At 49.2% G+C, this 17,089-nt stretch overlaps 2 protein-coding genes across 8 annotated transcripts; both read left to right on the top strand.

The window, feature by feature from the left end:
* Positions 1–82: 82 nt before the first annotated feature.
* ARL9 (ARF like GTPase 9) lies at positions 83–7,833 on the top strand. 5 transcript variants are annotated; one of them, XM_065836708.2, is made up of 5 exons: positions 83–339; positions 1,083–1,183; positions 1,972–2,140; positions 5,350–5,525; positions 6,634–7,833. In XM_065836708.2, exons 2-5 carry the CDS (start codon positions 1,115–1,117, stop codon positions 6,811–6,813), a joined length of 594 nt encoding a protein of 197 aa, XP_065692780.1. In that variant the 5' UTR covers positions 83–339; positions 1,083–1,114; the 3' UTR covers positions 6,814–7,833. The 5 variants fall into 5 exon arrangements, with proteins under 5 accessions (XP_065692780.1, XP_071663908.1, XP_065692777.1 ...); XM_071807807.1 differs by lacking the exon at positions 1,083–1,183; XM_065836705.2 differs by lacking the exons at positions 83–339; positions 1,083–1,183 and adding an exon at positions 1,202–1,606.
* Positions 6,844–16,817, top strand: SPMAP2L (sperm microtubule associated protein 2 like). Of its 3 annotated transcripts, XM_065836703.2 has the most exons (8): positions 6,844–6,954; positions 10,806–10,856; positions 11,840–11,962; positions 13,368–13,487; positions 13,785–13,905; positions 14,993–15,118; positions 15,629–15,804; positions 16,414–16,817. In XM_065836703.2, exons 1-8 carry the CDS (start codon positions 6,941–6,943, stop codon positions 16,526–16,528), a joined length of 846 nt encoding a protein of 281 aa, XP_065692775.1. In that variant the 5' UTR covers positions 6,844–6,940; the 3' UTR covers positions 16,529–16,817. The 3 variants fall into 3 exon arrangements, with proteins under 3 accessions (XP_065692775.1, XP_065692776.1, XP_071663907.1); XM_065836704.2 differs by lacking the exon at positions 11,840–11,962; XM_071807806.1 differs by lacking the exon at positions 11,840–11,962 and having other exon boundaries at positions 13,350–13,487.
* The last annotated feature ends 272 nt before the right edge of the window (positions 16,818–17,089 follow it).

Genomic DNA, 17,089 nt, shown 5'->3' with positions numbered 1-17,089 from the left:
GGCACCATGTGTCTGCTCACCAAGTTGCCTTCCTCACACTTTTCCCCACTGTGACTTAAGGCTTTGCCATCAAACTCAAATGCAGCCCCTAAAAAGAAATCCGTCCATGTTGCCAAACATTTAAAAGATTTGGAATAACCAAGAACTTATTGAAATGTAGTTTTGTGTTCCTCCTGCATATGTTAGTTAAGGTCTTTAACAGATTTGTCTGACAATGTCTTTATGCATGATGCAAGCACTGTGTTTTGTGTCTCATCCCAGTCAGTCATTGACCACCAAACAGCCCAGATTATACAGAAGATAATCTGAAGAGGGAGAAGACTGTTAGGAGAAAGCATGGTGAGGCTGATTTAGTGTCCCCTTTTCTACAAGCCAGCTGCTTTATTCTAGTGGGTTTGGCAAAACCAGAGTGAGCTAAAACAAAGTGGCGAGTTATGGTGGTGAGCTGCATTGAAGATGCATTGCACTTCTCAAGTGGAAGCTGGTGGTGAGATGGAGGATGTCTGCTATCCTAGCACCCCCCAGGAATCCCCCAAATCTCTTGAAACTTCTGGTTTTTGTCTGAATATAGCAAAAACATTTTTCCATATGTAGACTTTCAATGGATAGAAATAGCATTTTGGGGAGAGCTGTCAGATGTCAACCCAAAAGGCAAAAGCTTTTTTCTCAATTTACAGGCCTGAAGAGGTGAGGAGCAAGGGAAATGTTACAGTAGCTTAAAAAACAAAACCAGACAAACCCCAAAACAAAACACCTCAGTCCCCATGGAGTAAAAATGTACCAGGAAGAATCCAGTCTTTATTACTTTGACTGTACAATGGGTGCACCTGGCAGGGGCCTGAATATGTGTTGTGCTCTGAGAAGGAGGAACAGAGGTTAGAGAAAACAGCTTTATGAATGCCTGGCAGAGTCACTTGCTGTGAAATGTGTGCTGAATAGAAAGGATTGTTGTAAATGACTTGTCTGGGTGATGTGCCCCCTCTTAGCCAGCAGCTGGTGAGTACAGGACAGTGAGTGCTATCCTGCAGTGATAGAATTTCCGGAGAGTGATCTGGAGGAGAATGAGACTGCCTTCTCCACAGGTCTCTGGTGAAACCTGGCTGAAACTGACCAGATGGAAATGCTACCTTGTAGCACTGCTAAAATCTTGAGCTGGCTGTCTTCCCCCGATATAGTTGCCCAGGTAGAAGCAAGCTGGGAGCAAATCTCGTTGTTGGGGGGAGGGCAGCAGCAGCTGTGGGGAAAGGCCGCCTTTAACAGAAAAGCCGGATGCGAAACGGCTGGCTCTGCTTCATCAGCACTAGGGAGTTCTCGGCCTGACAGCACCCGGCTGCCGAGGGAGGGAGCCGTGCACTGAGGGCTGCCGGGGCAGCTGTGCGGCTGACTGGGGCAGCAGGGGGAGCTCTCGGTGTGTCGGGCTGTGCGTGTGTCCGCCCGCGGAGCTGGCCGGTACGGGCCGGCCATGGACACCCGCCTGCGGCTCGCCGTGCTGTGCGGGACGGCGCTGGCCGCGGCGGGCGGCGCGGCCTGGGCCTGGGCCCGCCTGCGGAGACGGACCGCACTGCCCGTTGCTCGCCCTGCCGCCGCTCTCGGCGCCGGCGATCAGGTATCGGAGCTGGGGTGGGGGGGGGCGCCGGGTGAGGCCGCAGGATGGGCGAGCGGCAACGAGGTCGCCCTGGGCCTCTGGCGGGCCGCGCCGGCCCCGGCCGCCTCGGAGCGAGCGGGCCCCCCGGCGGGGCCTGAGGCCGGGGCGGAGCTCTCCCCGCTCTCCCCCGCAGCTGCGTGCGGTAGGGCCGGGGCTGGCGGGTGTCCCCGGCTTCCTTCCGCCTGGCCTGCCCAGCAGGCACCTGCTCCCTCTTCACCGTGAAATGGCGTTTGCTGTTCCCCCCCGACCCAGTTACCCCTTATTTCCCCCAGCCCTGCGAAACTTTGCACATGTCCCTGGCTGAGTGTGCTGTCGCGATTTTGCAGGGTAAAGGACACAGCAAGCAAATACTGGTGCTGGGCCTGGATGGGGCTGGGAAGACCAGCGTTCTCCACTGCCTGGCAACTAACCACGTCAAGCGCAGCCTGGCTCCCACCGAGGGCTTCAATGCTGTCTGCGTCAGCACCGGAGAGTCCCAGATGGAGTTCTTGGAGAGTGAGTGAACCTGTTTTAGTACGGAATGTAAAATAAGCTACTATCCTGTGCCCTTGGGATCAGGCCCTTATTTTAAAGCCTCCATATTCTCTAATGCCTGCTCTGATAATGCCAGTTGTGATTATTTTTTCCTTGTGGATTCTGCTTTCCCACCCCACTTCTTAAAGAAGGTGATATGCTGGTGTTAGAGGAGGTCTGTGTTTGTTCAGACCTGTCCTCCAGGGAGTTCTAGTCCCAGAGAGAGAAGGCTAACAAGCCTGATTGTGTGAAACCAGCCCAAAGCAGAGGTGTCCCCAGTAAGCCCTGGTCCATAGCTGTTATGTGTTGTACAGCTTCTCCTTGGTGCTCATACCTGGCAAAGGGCAAGAGCAGAAGAGAGATAAATAATCAGGTGGAAGAAGAGATGGGGAAGAAAAAAACTTTGTACAGTTTTTATTCGAAAACCTCGTAAGTGGTATTTTCTAGTCTTTAATGGCTTTTGCATATCTGTAGGTTTTCACTAATTTTTTTGTGTGTGTCCTTAGCACTGATCTTTGGGTATTGTTCTTGCCTGCAGAGAGCACCTTTTGTGATATTTTTGGGGTGTCACAGCTGTTCTAGGTGCAGCTAGCTGATGGCTAAGGTAGAGGCCCTGAAGTCAGGTCAGTCCCTGGTGCAGAGAGCTGACATCCCAGCCTCATCCGTGCCAGCCCTCTGTGGAGGCAGAAGCAGCCCTTTGCCTCCTGCTATTTTTGCACTGTGCTGTACCAGTGCTCAACTGGCTCAGTTGGCAGCTAGCCCATAGATGCCTCCATACCTTTGTCAGCAGGCCTAAAGGTGTTGTGCTGTTCCCAGGTAAGTCTTCAGGATGTGAGGATGAGGCCACTAAGGCAGAGTTTCATTCCCAGTCCTACTGCTGTACAAATCTCTGTGTCTTAGGAAAATAATCTCTCCAGAGATGATTGTGGTCTGTGCCTCTCTCCTAGTAGGTGTGAGACACCTGTGTTACCTACTGGGAGGTGCTTTGCCCAGCAGAGCTTAGAGAAACGTGCAGTATCTCTGCTTTTGCCTAGGGATGGCCTGGGTGCAGTGCACCCCACAGCAGAACCTGTTGTTTCTGAGTCGTCCTTCCCTTTCTGGTCCAGGTTGGTAGTGACTGAGATGTGATGGCTGCGATATGACCCATGGGAAATGAAATGTCTCAGGCCAGTTTCAGCCAGGTAAATCCGTGCATGGCTCTCTAATCTGGTTACTGATCCAGTCTGTACCGTCTCCTAGCCCAGGGGTTAGCAGCCTGTGCTGTGATCACAAGGCACAAGATGATCAGCAGACAGCAGGGTTTTTATTTTACTGGCTTTAGATAGACATAAAACTATTCTGTCTTTTTCTTTGTACCATGGTATAGATAAGTGGGTGACATCTTGCCTCTGCGAGAGGTAGGAGCTCCTGGTTTCTACTGAGTTCCTACTGGTTTGGGAAATAAAAATGTTCTCTGCGAGGTTGCTGACCCCTGGGTTATGCTATGCATGAATCCGTTTAACAGAGGGAACACTGATGAGCCCACACAACATCACCATACAGAACCAGAGGCATCTGCCCCAAGTGTGATGTGTCAGTCACAGCCCTTTGGCTCCTTTTGACAGTGTCAAACTTGCAGTTCTGCCTGCAGATATGCTGGGGCTCTTGAAGGAGACCGGACATGCTCTAATAGGAAATGTTGCCTCCTTTTTTACATTCTGGAAACTATGTTTTGCCTTTGTGAAAGCAAAATTGCTTTGAAACAGACCCAAGTCACTGAGGGCAGTAAAAGATGGCTGACCAGCAAGTCAGTTTTGAGAACAGCTTCTATACCAGATAGGAGACAATTATAGGGAACCCCAAATACATTGCTATGAAAACTTGCTGCATTTGGGGGACTCACCCAGTACTTCACTACTCTTGAGCGAGTTGTTCTGCAGTGTACCTTGGAGAAGACCCGGAGAACTGTAAACACATTTGAAATACTTAATACACTGTTGCTACTCCTGTTCCTATCAAACTCAGCAAACTAACAAATTATTTTTGTTCCTGGATGGGAGCAAAAATCTTGGGCACCTTGCTGCATATGCTTTCAGCACAGATTATAAGACCTAGTTTTGAAGGTGGACAGCTTGCTTCTGTATCCAGCAGAGAAGGAGTCAGGTAGAAATTTGTCCTGTGCAAAGATTTCTCTCATCACCTAAGGACTGCCTGAAGAGTCTGCTGGGATTTGATTTTTCTCTCTTCCTAATCACCTCTGGTTTTTGACAATATGAAAGCTGCAAGAGTTTTGAACTAGTCCTTAGTGTTGTACAAAACTGATCAGAGCACTTCCTACCTGAGAGCTAAATTTCTTATTTGGAAATTGTAGGTCTGCTTTGTCTTAAGATGAGGTGTGCATGTGGTGGTAGGTCACATGGTGTTTATGGACACTGAACCTAATTTCCCTATTAGCTTGAGAGCAAGAACCAACAGAGCAGAAAGCAACTATAAAGAAACTGAACCCAGAATTCTCTTAAAATAAGAGCTTAAAATGTATTTCTTTTTTGTGGAGAGTCTCTGGCTGTGTGCTGTGAACAAGCCAGGGCTTGATGCGGCTGTGTTACACGGAAGGATTTCCCTGAGACACCAGAGACAAAAGGAAAGTAAACAGAAGCTGCTCTGCCCTCGACCCAGGCTGCAGGAGGGGCGTTGCCGCTGCGCATGAACAGTCTGTGAACAGTGCCCTGCAGCCAATCACCATAGTGGGGGGGGATGAGTGACTGTGAGTGTAACCAATTGTAGCCTGCACTTGCCGCATGGCCTTTTGGTATAGAGTATATAAGGCTTGGAAAAACGTGGTCTCGGGGACATTGATATTCAGTGTTGTTTAAGAGTTCATTAAAGAGTACGGATGGTAAATTCACATTGAATTAGACTCCTTACTCTCGCCCGGCCCGCCCGTTCGATCAAAGAGCTTATGCCGGCGTCTGGATTCGTTGAATTTACTACCACTACACTTTTTTTTCATCAGAACATACACGCATACCTGTACGGGACTTGACTGGGCAAAATAAAGCTATTTGCAGTCTCGTATACAGTAACCAAATCCTTTTGAGTTTTTGGTAACCCAAGTACCTTGGTCTTTCAGCCCAGTGCCTGCTGTCTGCACCTCTAGGAGCAGTGCTGCCTGGATCACTTGGTGAATCTTGTGGTGCTGTCTTCTCTTCCAGTTGGGGGCAGTGAATGTCTGCGTTCATACTGGAAGATGTACCTGCCCAAAGTGCTGTTGCTGATCTATGTCGTGGACTCAGCTGATCATGCCCGACTGCCTGTGGCAAAACAGCTGCTTCATCAAATGATTCAGAACAACTCCACCCTGCCAGTGGTGGTTCTGGCCAACAAGCAGGTAAGAGTTCCTTGCTGGTAGCTGAGCTGGGCCTGGCAGCAGGTCTGAAAACAGCAGCAAAGCCTTGCAAAGGAGGCTTCATGCCTTAAAAGGAGGCTGTGTGACTGGGAGCTGGGGGTCTTTCTGGAACACCTTGTTGACCACAAAAGAAAATTATCTGAAGTCGAGTTTTGGATCTGCAAGGTGTGGCTCCTGTGCTTGGAGACAGTGTGATTTGAGCTGTGAGTAGAAATAATGCTGAAAACTGTAGAGTTGCAGGTTTTGACAGCTGTAAGGGAGACCACAGTTAGACCTGGAGTTAGGTTTCTGTTCTGAATGTGTCTAGAAGTGCCACTTTACTTAGTAAGCAGCCACGAAGTGAAGCACTGTTGTTTGTGTTCACATTGTCAGATTGGTTGCTTGTGTAAGGCTGCTGCTACTGAAGCATGAGGTAAGCTTTTTTCACAAGGCAGTGCTTTCTCCCGAGATCTTTGTGAAAATGCCAGTGACTGGTGCTGTACCTGAAGCAGAATTTGCCTATTGCACAGTTCAAGAACAGAACAGCCCAGGGTTTTTAAGCTCAGATTTGATTTTCTGAGGGCTGTGTGCTTGATTTGCTCTACATTGTTACCTCCTAAATTGCTAGTAACTTGGGCATGTTACTAGTAGGCGTTTGTGTTACTCTCTAACTCAAAGCACAGGCTTTGGCTTCATCAAACACAAATGCTGCTACTGATTCTCTCTGTCCTAGAGTCAGAAACGCTGGTGGCTGAGAAGGTACACTGGGACAGACTGTTGCACGTTTGACCTGTTCTTGTGACTCTGCTGGTTGCCTAGGGTCTTGGGCCAGCAAGACTTTTGTCTGCCTTCTACAGGTTATCAGAAACACTGGGATTATTAGAAACAAAACTGTACCCATATTTCTTGGGAATAAATTAGTTTAAGGATAATAATGTTTTTTTTTCCCCAAGTATTTTAGGGCATGGGAACTTGATCTCATAGCAGGTACATAAGAATGGTGCCTACAGAGCCTTGAGACCCTTCTCCCTGGATAAAGGCAGTGGCTCAAAGCAGGAATGGTGCCACGACCTCATGCAACTAACAGACTCATTTTGGTTTTTTGTATCAGGACCTTGAAGGTGCATATTGCATCACCGATATCCACGATGCTCTGGCACTGTCTGATATTGGGGACAAGAGGAAGATGTTCTTGATCGGTACCCATGTGGCAGAGGATGGCTCAGAGATCTCCTCCAGCATGAAGGATGCCAAAGAGCTGATAGCACAGCTGGTTCTGGAAGCACAGTGACAGCTCCTTTCCTACAACATGATATTTGCAGCTGAGGGAGATGAGGTGTTAGCATATGGTCAGTTTGCTGCGTGGTGACTGAGATGTACAGATATCTTTTCCTTGTGGGTGTGGAATTCCTTTGAAAATGATGTCTAGTTGGTAAGAATATCTAATTTATAGTGGTTTTAAAATGCATTTGAAAAGTAGTCTATTTTCTAGCCTGTTACTAGGGGAAAATTAGTCTTTCAGACAGCAGAATTAAGGGGATATATAGCTTAGATGGCTTCTTGCCAGGCAGGAATCAAGCATTGACTTCAGTGGAACAAAGTTGTATGCAGTGAATTTAACCTGTCTTGATGTCTCAGGCTTAAATGGAAATATGTTTACTCCACAGGTGTTACAGAACCTTGTTAAAAGTGCTGTTCTGTTAAAAATGAGACTTCGCTCCTTGAGTGTCAGAAATTTAAGGGCTGCGACTAGTATTTTTGACAGTGATGGTTTTTGTTGTCACTGTATTTGAGCCAGTTTTTAAGGGCTCACATTAGTGATCTCTGGAAACTGGATTGGTTACTACTTCTTTGGTGGATAAGGGCAAGAAAATGAAAGCAGTAAGACATTGTTTTCTTGGCTACAGGGAGAAAAACCAAAACTGTAATTTAAGGTAGTGACTGAAAGCATTTAAGTTAAATTTGTACCCAAGTTAGGAAACTCTTCCATTAGGATGAGCAGCTTATTTTGGTTTAGGCCAGGTTGTCCTCAAGTAAACACTCTTACATGTAAAAAATCTGTTGTTTCTTGAAGGTGATTTCTGTTTGATTTCTGTTTTTTGAAAGTGATTTCTGCTAGCACAGCAGGTGGGAAAGACAAGTTGCTGACGAGCATCACTCTCCCAGTGTCCTCGTAATTGTACTCCAAGAATGTGATCCAGGATCCGAGCACTTCTGTGAAGGACCTGGTTTACAACTGCTTTTATTGTATGAGGGTTTTACAGTTTTGCCCTTTGGAACGAACGCATAAAGCAGACAATTTTACCCTAAACCAGTGATCTGGGCTTCATTTACCAGAAGAAGGAGCTGCAGCAGCGGACCCTGCAGGCTTTTCTTGGGCTGCCACCTTTAAAACGGCTCTTCTCACCCTTCTGTGGAGACAGGCTGCCCAGCTCCGTACCACGGGGCTCGGCCTGCCGCTGACAGCTGGGTTCTCGCTCACCGGTGGAGCGGAGGCCTGGGCAGCGGTTCCCTTCGTGTCGCGTCGCTGCGGGGCGGGGAGGCCGCGGGCGCCGCCGTTGCCATGGCGACGGGAGCGCACCTCATGGCGGCGCCTGGGCCGCGGGGCGGTGCGTGGGGGCGGGGCGGGGGAGGCCTGAGGACGGAGGGACGAGGCCTGCGCAGGTGTCCCCACGCGTTTGGTTTTCCCGTCCCCCGCTTTAAAACGCGGCGGGTTATTCTGTACTGCGGCAGAGTCCAAGTTCAGTACAGCCGCTTCTGCCCTGAGCCTCTCAGGATGTCAGAGCCCACAGGTCAGCAGCGGCCACTGGTGCTCGTCGCAGGAGGATGCTGGTGAGGGGACACGGTGCCGGGGGTGCTCCGTCCTGCAGGCCCGGGGGCTGCCAGCACCCCCGGAGAGCAGCACTTCATGTGCATTGCGAATAACAGTACAAATACTTGCCAAGCATTTGTATCCCAAGGAGTTGCACAAACCACACCTACCTTCTGATTGTTTCGCAGCCCAGGCTGCAGGCGTTGCCAAGCTTTTAAATTCACCTTTTCTTGTCTTTACAGTTTCTTGTTACTTGTGTGCACACTCATGTGACAGGTGAGAAACCCTCCTGGATGGGTGTCCAGGATGTGCCCCATGTCCCTTGGGGAGGGCTCACTTAGGGATTTACATCCAGCACCGAGTCGGTATATCAGGTGACACTGTGATAAACACACAAAGGAAAGGATGCCTGTTTTTGTCCTTTTCCCTGCTTCTCATAACAAGCAATGTCTGACTGTCCTGCCCCTTCAGAAGGGAAGCTGTCAGATTTGCTTTACAATGAGTTGACCTCAGGGTGAGTTGATCCCCCTTAAGCAATGAGTCTCTGTGAGCTCAGGCAGCACAGGAGAAGTGTTTCTGTGTCTGGCTGCAGCAAGGCCTTGTTTTCCCTGATGGGAAGCCTGAGGAGGACCAAATTACAAAGGCTCCCCTGGGGCTGTCCCCTTGTCAATGAGCTGGCTTAACTCCTTCAAGTTGCAGAGCTGCTGATTTGCTGATTTGTCCTCTGTGGGGATGCCTGTCTGTCCAGAGCTTTTGCTATGATAAAAAAGTAGAAAATATGGGGTTTTTTTGCTTTTTTTTTTTTTTTTTTTTTTTGGTAACTGTGAGAAAAATAGCACTTAACAATTTTTGAGTGACTTGAGGGACCTGATTTGGACATACGTGTGGCTTGTCCCTTGGCTGGGTCACAATGCAAGCTTTTCACAGCAGCGTCCAACCCAGTGGTGTGGGGCACTGGGGCCACTTGCAATTTGTGAGAGATTTGTCTGTGTCTGTGTGGTGTATCAGCAATGGGGGAAAAGCGATGAGCCTGCCTACAGAGGTGGTGCCAGCTCTGCCACACAGCTAGGCTGAGGGGACCTCTGTGAGGTTATCCTTCACCCCCTTGCACCTTTGTAAGGATGAGCCTCTGGGGAGCTGCCTGGGAATGAACAGCCAAAACTGTTTTTCGGCTCCCAAAATGATGGCTGCCTTACTGAGCTTGTCCTGTCTTGAATGGGTGGCAGGGGGCCAAAGTCCCACAGGCAGCTGGTTCCCTCTGTGGGATGTCAGTGGGAGCCATGTTTGCAATGTTGTGACCGGTGGTTAGGCATGACAGGGAGATAAATCAGCAGGCATCTTGCAGGGTGTGTGTGGCAGGGATGCTCTAACAGCAGCTGGCCATTGCAAGGGTCTCTATTGTGCTGAGCTCTCTGGGAAGCGTTTGCTGGGGCTCAGTGCCTTGCTTGAGTATCAGCCCCATCAAAGAAACCACAGATGTGTCCCCAAAGCACAAATTGTATTCTGTCAGCAAACATCCCTCCCTATTGGTGTCCTTTCTCCTCTTTAGGGCTATGCTGTCTTATTGCTGAGTGATACTAAGCAGGGGAGTAATGCCCCAGGCTGTCACCTTCTGTGCTTTTTCTATGGTGGGACACTTCCACAGGTGCCCCCATCATGTGATTGTTCCGCAGCTGGCTGGGGCCAGGCATCTGCAGCCCTAGAGGGTGGTTATGGGCTTGGTTTGTGACACCAGGAGTTTTGCAATGCACTTCTGGCACTGGTGTCGTCTCATCTTGCTCTTTGTACCAAGGCTCACAAAGCACAAGCACCTCCCAGGCACTTGGATTTCAGGCCTGGGACATTTGATCAGCAGAAGCAGTCAGTGATATCTGATCTTCCTGAAAGGTTTTAACCTGGTGAATATTCAGTAAAAATGTTTTCAGTGCTGCTACTAGGGCACAGACCATGTATATTCATGTGTCTTTATAGCATCTGAGATCTCTGTGCCAAACAGACTGAAATAAAATTATAAATAAAAAATATGTCTTCAGCTATGCTCCTAAAAGCATGTGGGAACAGTGTTGTCTCCATGGTGCCTTTTAGTAAACCACAAGGGTGTTGATAACAGGTGTTTCTGTTCACTTCGGCTCCTGTAGGCTACTCTTACCTGCTGGAGTTGGATGTTGTGTTATTAACCAGAAAAGTACCTTCCCTCTCACCCTGCTGTGTCTCAAAGGGACCTTCCTGTGAGGGCAGAACTGAAAATTCTGCACAAAAATCCACAGGCTGGTGAGTCCAGCAGACTGAGTGGAGGTAAAGTTACTTGGAGAGAGCGCTCCCTTAAATGCACTCTCCCAAGGGATGGAGGCAAAAGCATGGGGGTTCCAGAGTGTGTTATATGGCTTTGAGTACAGCAGTAGCTTCTTTGTGCTTTGTTGGTTTAACTGCATGTTTAATGGCTCATTTGTCCTTTTCTGCAATCTTGACAGGATACGAGAACTCGCAGAACCCAAGACAGCAGCTTGTGCAAATGCTCCCAGGTAAGGAGGTTCCCAGAGAGCCCTACCTGAGGGCTGGGGCCTGATGGGGCCTCGGCCACTGCAGACCCTTTGCCTTTGTCTTGCTACTGCTTTCCTCTCAAGAGCAGAAGCAGCTCCAAAAAGACAGATTGAGATGTTCAGTGTATGAGGGACTGACTCTCTTCGGTTTGCTTTTTCTTGTTTTCAGTCAAAAAACTGGGCTTGGCTCGAGTCTTGCCTTTGCTGCCCCATCTGAGCTGCCCCACTGAGGTGCTGCAGGGTAGGATGGTGCTGTGATGCAAGGGACCTCAGAGCCACAGGCTGCTGTATCCTGGAGGATATCATCCAGCTTTAGGAACAGAGTTGCTGTCTGCATTATGGGGTCAAGCCAGGACAACGGTCTCTTGATAACATCTCTTTTCCACTGTCTGGATGGGTGTCACTGTGCTTGAAAAAGGCTCTGCAATCCCATTTCCCTCTCCTGACTACCCTGGTACCCTTTCCCACCATGGCCTCTCTCTCAGTGGGGGATGAGCAACTCCAAAATTGCCCTGGGCACAGGAGAGTAACCACTAATGTGCTGCAAAACCTCACCCACTTTCCATGGCACACCCTTACCATAACATTATTGTTATTTTTACTGTCATATCTGTGGTATAGTTAGGTGGTAATGGTGAGGTAAGAAAAATGCAATCATGAAATTCCCCTAGGGGTTTCAGAGATGTAATGAAATGACCCTTTCTGTACATCCACTGGAAGCTGCAAAACCAGATGCATCACTTGAAGGCTCTTTTCTTTTTGAGTTGACAACAACCTCAAGAGTGTTAGGAAATTCAGTGTCAGAGAAGGTGAGAGCTCAGGGCATGGCAACAGCACTTTACTGCTGTGGGGAGCCATAGGGACTATTTGTGTGTCCCATCCCAGATAGGGAAGGATGGCCTCAGCAAGTACATTTCACACTTGCACATGTTTCTAAAATTTCACCCCCTTGCTGTTCTTGCCAGGCTTGTGTGGGGAAACCAAGAGACAATCTGGCCCCTCTCATGGGGTGCTGCGACAGCTCAACCGTCCCCAAGGATAGTGGCACTGGCCAAGCCCAAGAAAGATTTTAGCAAGAACCAGTGCAGGTCAGTGATGTGGTAGCACGTCCTGGGGAAGGATGCAGCTCAGATGGTGCTCTCTAATTAGGGGTATGTGCTGGCTCCAGGGGAAGGGGAGAAGCCATGTCCTCTCCTGCCACGACTCCCTCACAGGGAGCTTCATGCCATTGGCACATGAGAACATGTTCCTCTGCTGTAACAACAGCAACAAAAATCCAGCCAACAGCTCTGCTTCAACTTGCAAGCAGAGTCATCATGTGCATGCGTGAATGCCTTGATAGAAACATGTATGTGTCGCACTTGTGCATACAGATGGACTGTGTGTCCCTAAAGTGTTCCCAGTCTGTACTGGGGATGATGCAGCCCAGCCAGGAACCTGGACACAATTATTGATTCCCCACATCCTCTTGGGGACTGGCTTAAATCTTGAGGATAAAAGTTAGGAAGTGCTATGAACAGAGAAATCTCACAGCATCCTGCTGGCTGGAGGGAATCCAGGTCCCTTACCTTCAGTTAAGCCTCTGCTGTTCCTGCATGGTGAACAACCAGTCAAAGCAGTCCATGTTTAGGAATAGGAGTGAAAAATGGTAAAAAATGTAAGCTTCAGTGGAGATGGGTGATGCTGCTTTACTTGATGCAACTCATCTGTAGCTCTTCTGGAGACAGGATGGTGGTTGCTAGCCTGTAAGAAGTCCCAGCAATGAGAATGGAGATAAAACTGCATTGCACTCCTGGCTTGAGTGCAAGTCCCAGCAATGAGAATGGAGATAAAACTGCATTGCACTCCTGGCTTGAGTGCAATGCAAGGCTTCCTCTGCCTGGAGGGATGTCAAGATGCTTGTGTCGGTAGTTTTCTCTCCTCTGCCACTGTCAACAACTCAGGGGCTCTCATCCTCCTGAGAGCTTCTGTATCTGACTGACAGTGTCTGTCTGACAGTCTTTCCTGCTTTCTGCTCACCTCTCTAGTGATGACAGGCATCTACCAACAGCTTTGGCTCATGGAAAGCTGGATGAGCATGCACTAGGCAAGCCTGGGGAGATCCCAAGATGAAAGGAGTTGCAAGAGCACAAGGTGCTGTTAAGCTGTGGCAGCAAAGAGGTTTCTAAATTGGCAGAGCTGAACAACAGAGATACTGCCAGGTTTGTGTTGTAGATTGGCTTCTTGACATGGTCCAGGGAAAGGCCTAGACTTTGAAAGCAATGCACTGAGGGTGCTTAAAAGAGGATTCTGCCTATGCAAACAGCATTTACCTTTGAAGTCAGGAAATCTCAAGTGTAAATGCCTATTTGTTCATGGCTTTTCCATGTGCACTGTTGCCAGCTTTCGTACATATAGCAGGCACAGTTATTTAACCAGACTTAGGATACCATCTGCCAGTTGCCTTTTACTAACTCTTCTGTGTTGTTCCTCAAGACCTCTCTTCTTTTATAGCTGTGGACAGGAATCAACCATCTGGGAGCGTCCTCCGCTAGTGAATTTTGGCTTACCTTCCGACCGGCTGTTGAAGCTGGCTGAACCTAAAAAATGCCATCCTGCTTACCTGCAGCAAAGGTGAGAGGCCAGGGAGCCTGTAGAGTGCTATGAGGAGGCCCTTGGGTCTTGTAGCATCAGTGTAGCTTCAAAGTAATAAATATGGGAACAGAGGATGGATATAACAGAAAGCAAAATGCAGAGCCAGGGGATCAGGACCTCTGGACTCTCTCAGGGAAGGAGTTCTACACTGGAAGTGACCATAAGACACAGCTACCTTCTGCTGCAGCACATGAGGCCTACAGCCCAGCTGCAGTCTGGTTTAACCAGTATGGGGGAGTATCTGCGAGTGGTGGTGCTATGACTCTCTGCTTCCAGACCTCGCCAGTCCTCTGAGTGGCCTGTGTCACCAGCTGCAATGAACTACAAGGCCACCCCGTGGATCCGGAAGCTTGCCCAGCCAAAGGTGCTGCACCCAGAGTTCCAGCCGGCCAGAGAGGTGAGGAGGTGCTTGAATGAGACTTGGATGCAGCAAACTGTCCTGTGTCCTGCCCCTGGATATGCCCATGTGTGCTGTGGGAGCGAGACCTATCTTGTTCTGCTTGGGACTGAGATACTGCGAGAAACTGCCTTTTTGGAGTGAGGTGCTGTCTTTGAAAATCTCCTTGCTGAGAGACAGAAAACAGCCAGGCTGGAGCAGTCTAGATTAGCAGGAGAGCCAAGGGAGGCCTCTGGGCTGCATCCGCTGATAAAGCAGCCTGGGAAAGTGGAGAAGCCTGGTGGGAATGACCTGTTTAGCTTCTAGGGAGTACAGTCCTGTTTGTAGTTGGGCAGCTGTGCTCCTATCTGTGTATATAGGGGAGGTGAGCCTGCAAATGCTATGTATGCTTTGAGTTTTGCCAGAAGCCTAATTTAGAGATGTTTTTCAAAACTTGCTCCTTTTACGTGGGTCGTTGCTTTGGCAGGGGTGAAAGGGCTTGGGGCAATCTCAGATTACACTAATTCCCATGGCAAAGGCTAAATTTTCTGGCTTCTGTCACTGGGCTGGGAAATAGGGGAGACTGTGCTGGAGTGGGCCTTGGCATCAGTAAGCCTGTGAAAAACGGAGGAAGAAGTCTCGTGTGCTGAAGCAGTAATCACATTTGTTGTAGCAATGCAGTTAACTGCACCAGCACTTTTACCCTGAAATCTGAGCATCTCTCCTTAGCAAGGAAATTATTTGATGCAGCCGGGAAGATAAATATGAAAAACATTTCTCTACTCTGGAAGAAATTTCTCTGCACTTTTACCTGGCTACACAGGCTCTCATTACAGGCATGCTTCTCCTGGCTATGAGTGGGTGACAGTGGGGGAAAAAAGCAATACTGGTGAAGACATACAAATCCCAATAGCATCAAAATTACCTTGTAGTTTGGATGAAAGAAAAATAATGAGTGCTGGGAAGGTAGGAGTGCTCCTTCTTGTGACCATGTCTGTAGAGGAAGGGTGCTGGGTGCTTTTCCCTTTGGAGAGGGAGTGCATCCCCGTGGACTGCCGTGGAGAAGCTCTGTGTCTGCACGTCCCTCCCCCATTCTGAACCCATGCAGGTGCCAACACAGGTTACAAACGTCCTGGCCAGATTGTCCTCACGGTTACAGTGTCTCGCAGGGCCCCGGGTCATGAAGGCGACCAGCTGCTACGAGAACATCTATCCTGAAGCTGTCATCCGTCCGGTGAGGCAGCATCACCCGGGACTGTGCATGGCAGGGACGCTGGGCAGAGGGGAGGGCACTGGGTGCCCAGTCGCTGGTGGCTCTCTTCATGGCAGCCCTGGGTGTGCTGCTGTCCGTGAGGCTGATGTAGCTGCTTCCTGGGCTGGAGAGCAGGATTCATCCTCCGCCCAGAGCATGAGCTGGTTCCTAGCCGATGGGCAGGCCTGTGCCTAGCCTGCTGTTGTGGGGATGGGGAGAGATGGGCAAGTGTCTAATAGGGCTCTCCAGGGCTGGAGGATGGGTTGGACAAAGGGCTAAGAGTAAGAGAAGACCGGAGGGCAGGTCATGGGACTGGCCAGGCAGGGGTTTTCTTCTTCCACAGCTTGTTTGGTGCCGAACATAACTGTGGTCAGGATCGTGTCCTGTCTGTGCGTAGTCAGCAGCAGTGAACCTGGGTACACTGAACTGTAGGCTGTTCACCCTTGAATGCCAGGAGCATCTGTAAGGACCTTCCTCCCCACTCTTCCACAGGTTTCCAAGCTTGCTCAGGAGACAACTGCAAGCCCTCGGACCCTTGAGCTGGCTATGGCAAAAAGACTGCATCCTGACTTTGTGCCCATGCGGGGTGGTGAATGGCCAGTGACACAGGCTGCAAAGCAAGCAGTGGCCACACCAAGGCTTGTGGAACTGGCTCAGCCTTGCAAAAGGTAGGTGCTGCTTCCCTGCTGTGGGGAAATGGTCAACTATCAGCCCATTTTGTGCAGGTTATGGCACCTTGTTGATCTGGGTTTGGCCATGGTGATGTAGCCACTGCTCTTCCATAATGCATGGGTTTTATATGGCTGGATGTGCTAATGCTACATGAATTGTGGTTTAAAAGCATTTTTGATGTGGAAGGAGAATAAAAAGAGAAGAAATAGGAACTTTCTAATTCCAGTAGGAATTACTTATTTATTACTTACTTATTACTTAATTATTAATTGCAGTTATAAAAAGCAACCAGCTGACATGTAGCACAGTGCAGCACATTCATGTTGACCAGCATGATGCAGCTGGCCTCAGCCTGGGCTGCGGAAATGTTTCACAGAGGGTGAGGGAATGCTCTGGCTGTAGTGGCTGTGACAGCTTCAGTGAGGGATGGGGCAAATCCTCACTGGTGTCATGGTGATGGCAGCGAAGGCATGACTGCTTTTGTCCTCCCTTGACAGGGAAAGGCAGGGCCCAGGTGGAGGTGTGAGGTGTGTCAGCCGGCAGGTGGCTTTAAGAGCTTCCCCTGCTCCCATCAGAACTGACTGGCTCTGTCCTTTCTCCCCCAGGCCTCCTATGAGTTTCGCTCAGTTCAACCCAGATGCCTTCACTGTGAAGGAGACTGCTAAGAGGGCAATTTGTTCTCCTCGGATAAAAGAGCTGGCTCAACCAATTAAGCGCTGAGCTCCCTCAGAAACACAGACTGTTTCTCATGCTGGCTGCCGTCATCACCCCTTGGAACATCATCACCCTCTTCAGGTTGTGGTGTGGCTGGAAAACCTAGTTGAACATGGCACAGAGGCAACACCCAGCAGGAACATGGGCATTCCTTGAGAACAAAATAGTCCCCAGGGGAAGTGAGCAGAATCTGACCTAATGTGGGAAGACTCTGTCCCTAGGATGAGTTATGTCTGGAGTTTATCTTATCACTATTTTTTTTTTTTTCAATAAAGAAGTAGTGAAACAACTGCTAGGAGAAGCCAGCACAGGAGCTGTTCTTTCCCATAAAGAAGCATGGCAAACCAAAGCCTACGATGCGTAGTAGGTTGATGCAATACAACTCCTAGCTTGGGTTTCAAAATTTTTGCTAAAATTTTAGAGATCTTAGTGACACTCAAAGTTTTGTGCTTGTGACAGAAGTAGAAACACAAAAGACTGCAAAATTCCAGATCCAGGGCTGGATTTGGTAAGGTACAAAGCTTTGGTACTGATCTTGGAAATGATGGGGTGGCATGTGAGTTGAGT

Source organism: Patagioenas fasciata, chromosome 4, assembly GCF_037038585.1.
Source record: "Patagioenas fasciata isolate bPatFas1 chromosome 4, bPatFas1.hap1, whole genome shotgun sequence".
Lineage (NCBI taxonomy): Eukaryota > Metazoa > Chordata > Aves > Columbiformes > Columbidae > Patagioenas > Patagioenas fasciata.
The sequence above is the reverse complement of the archived record's forward strand: the minus strand, read 5'-3'. Positions and strand labels throughout refer to the sequence as shown.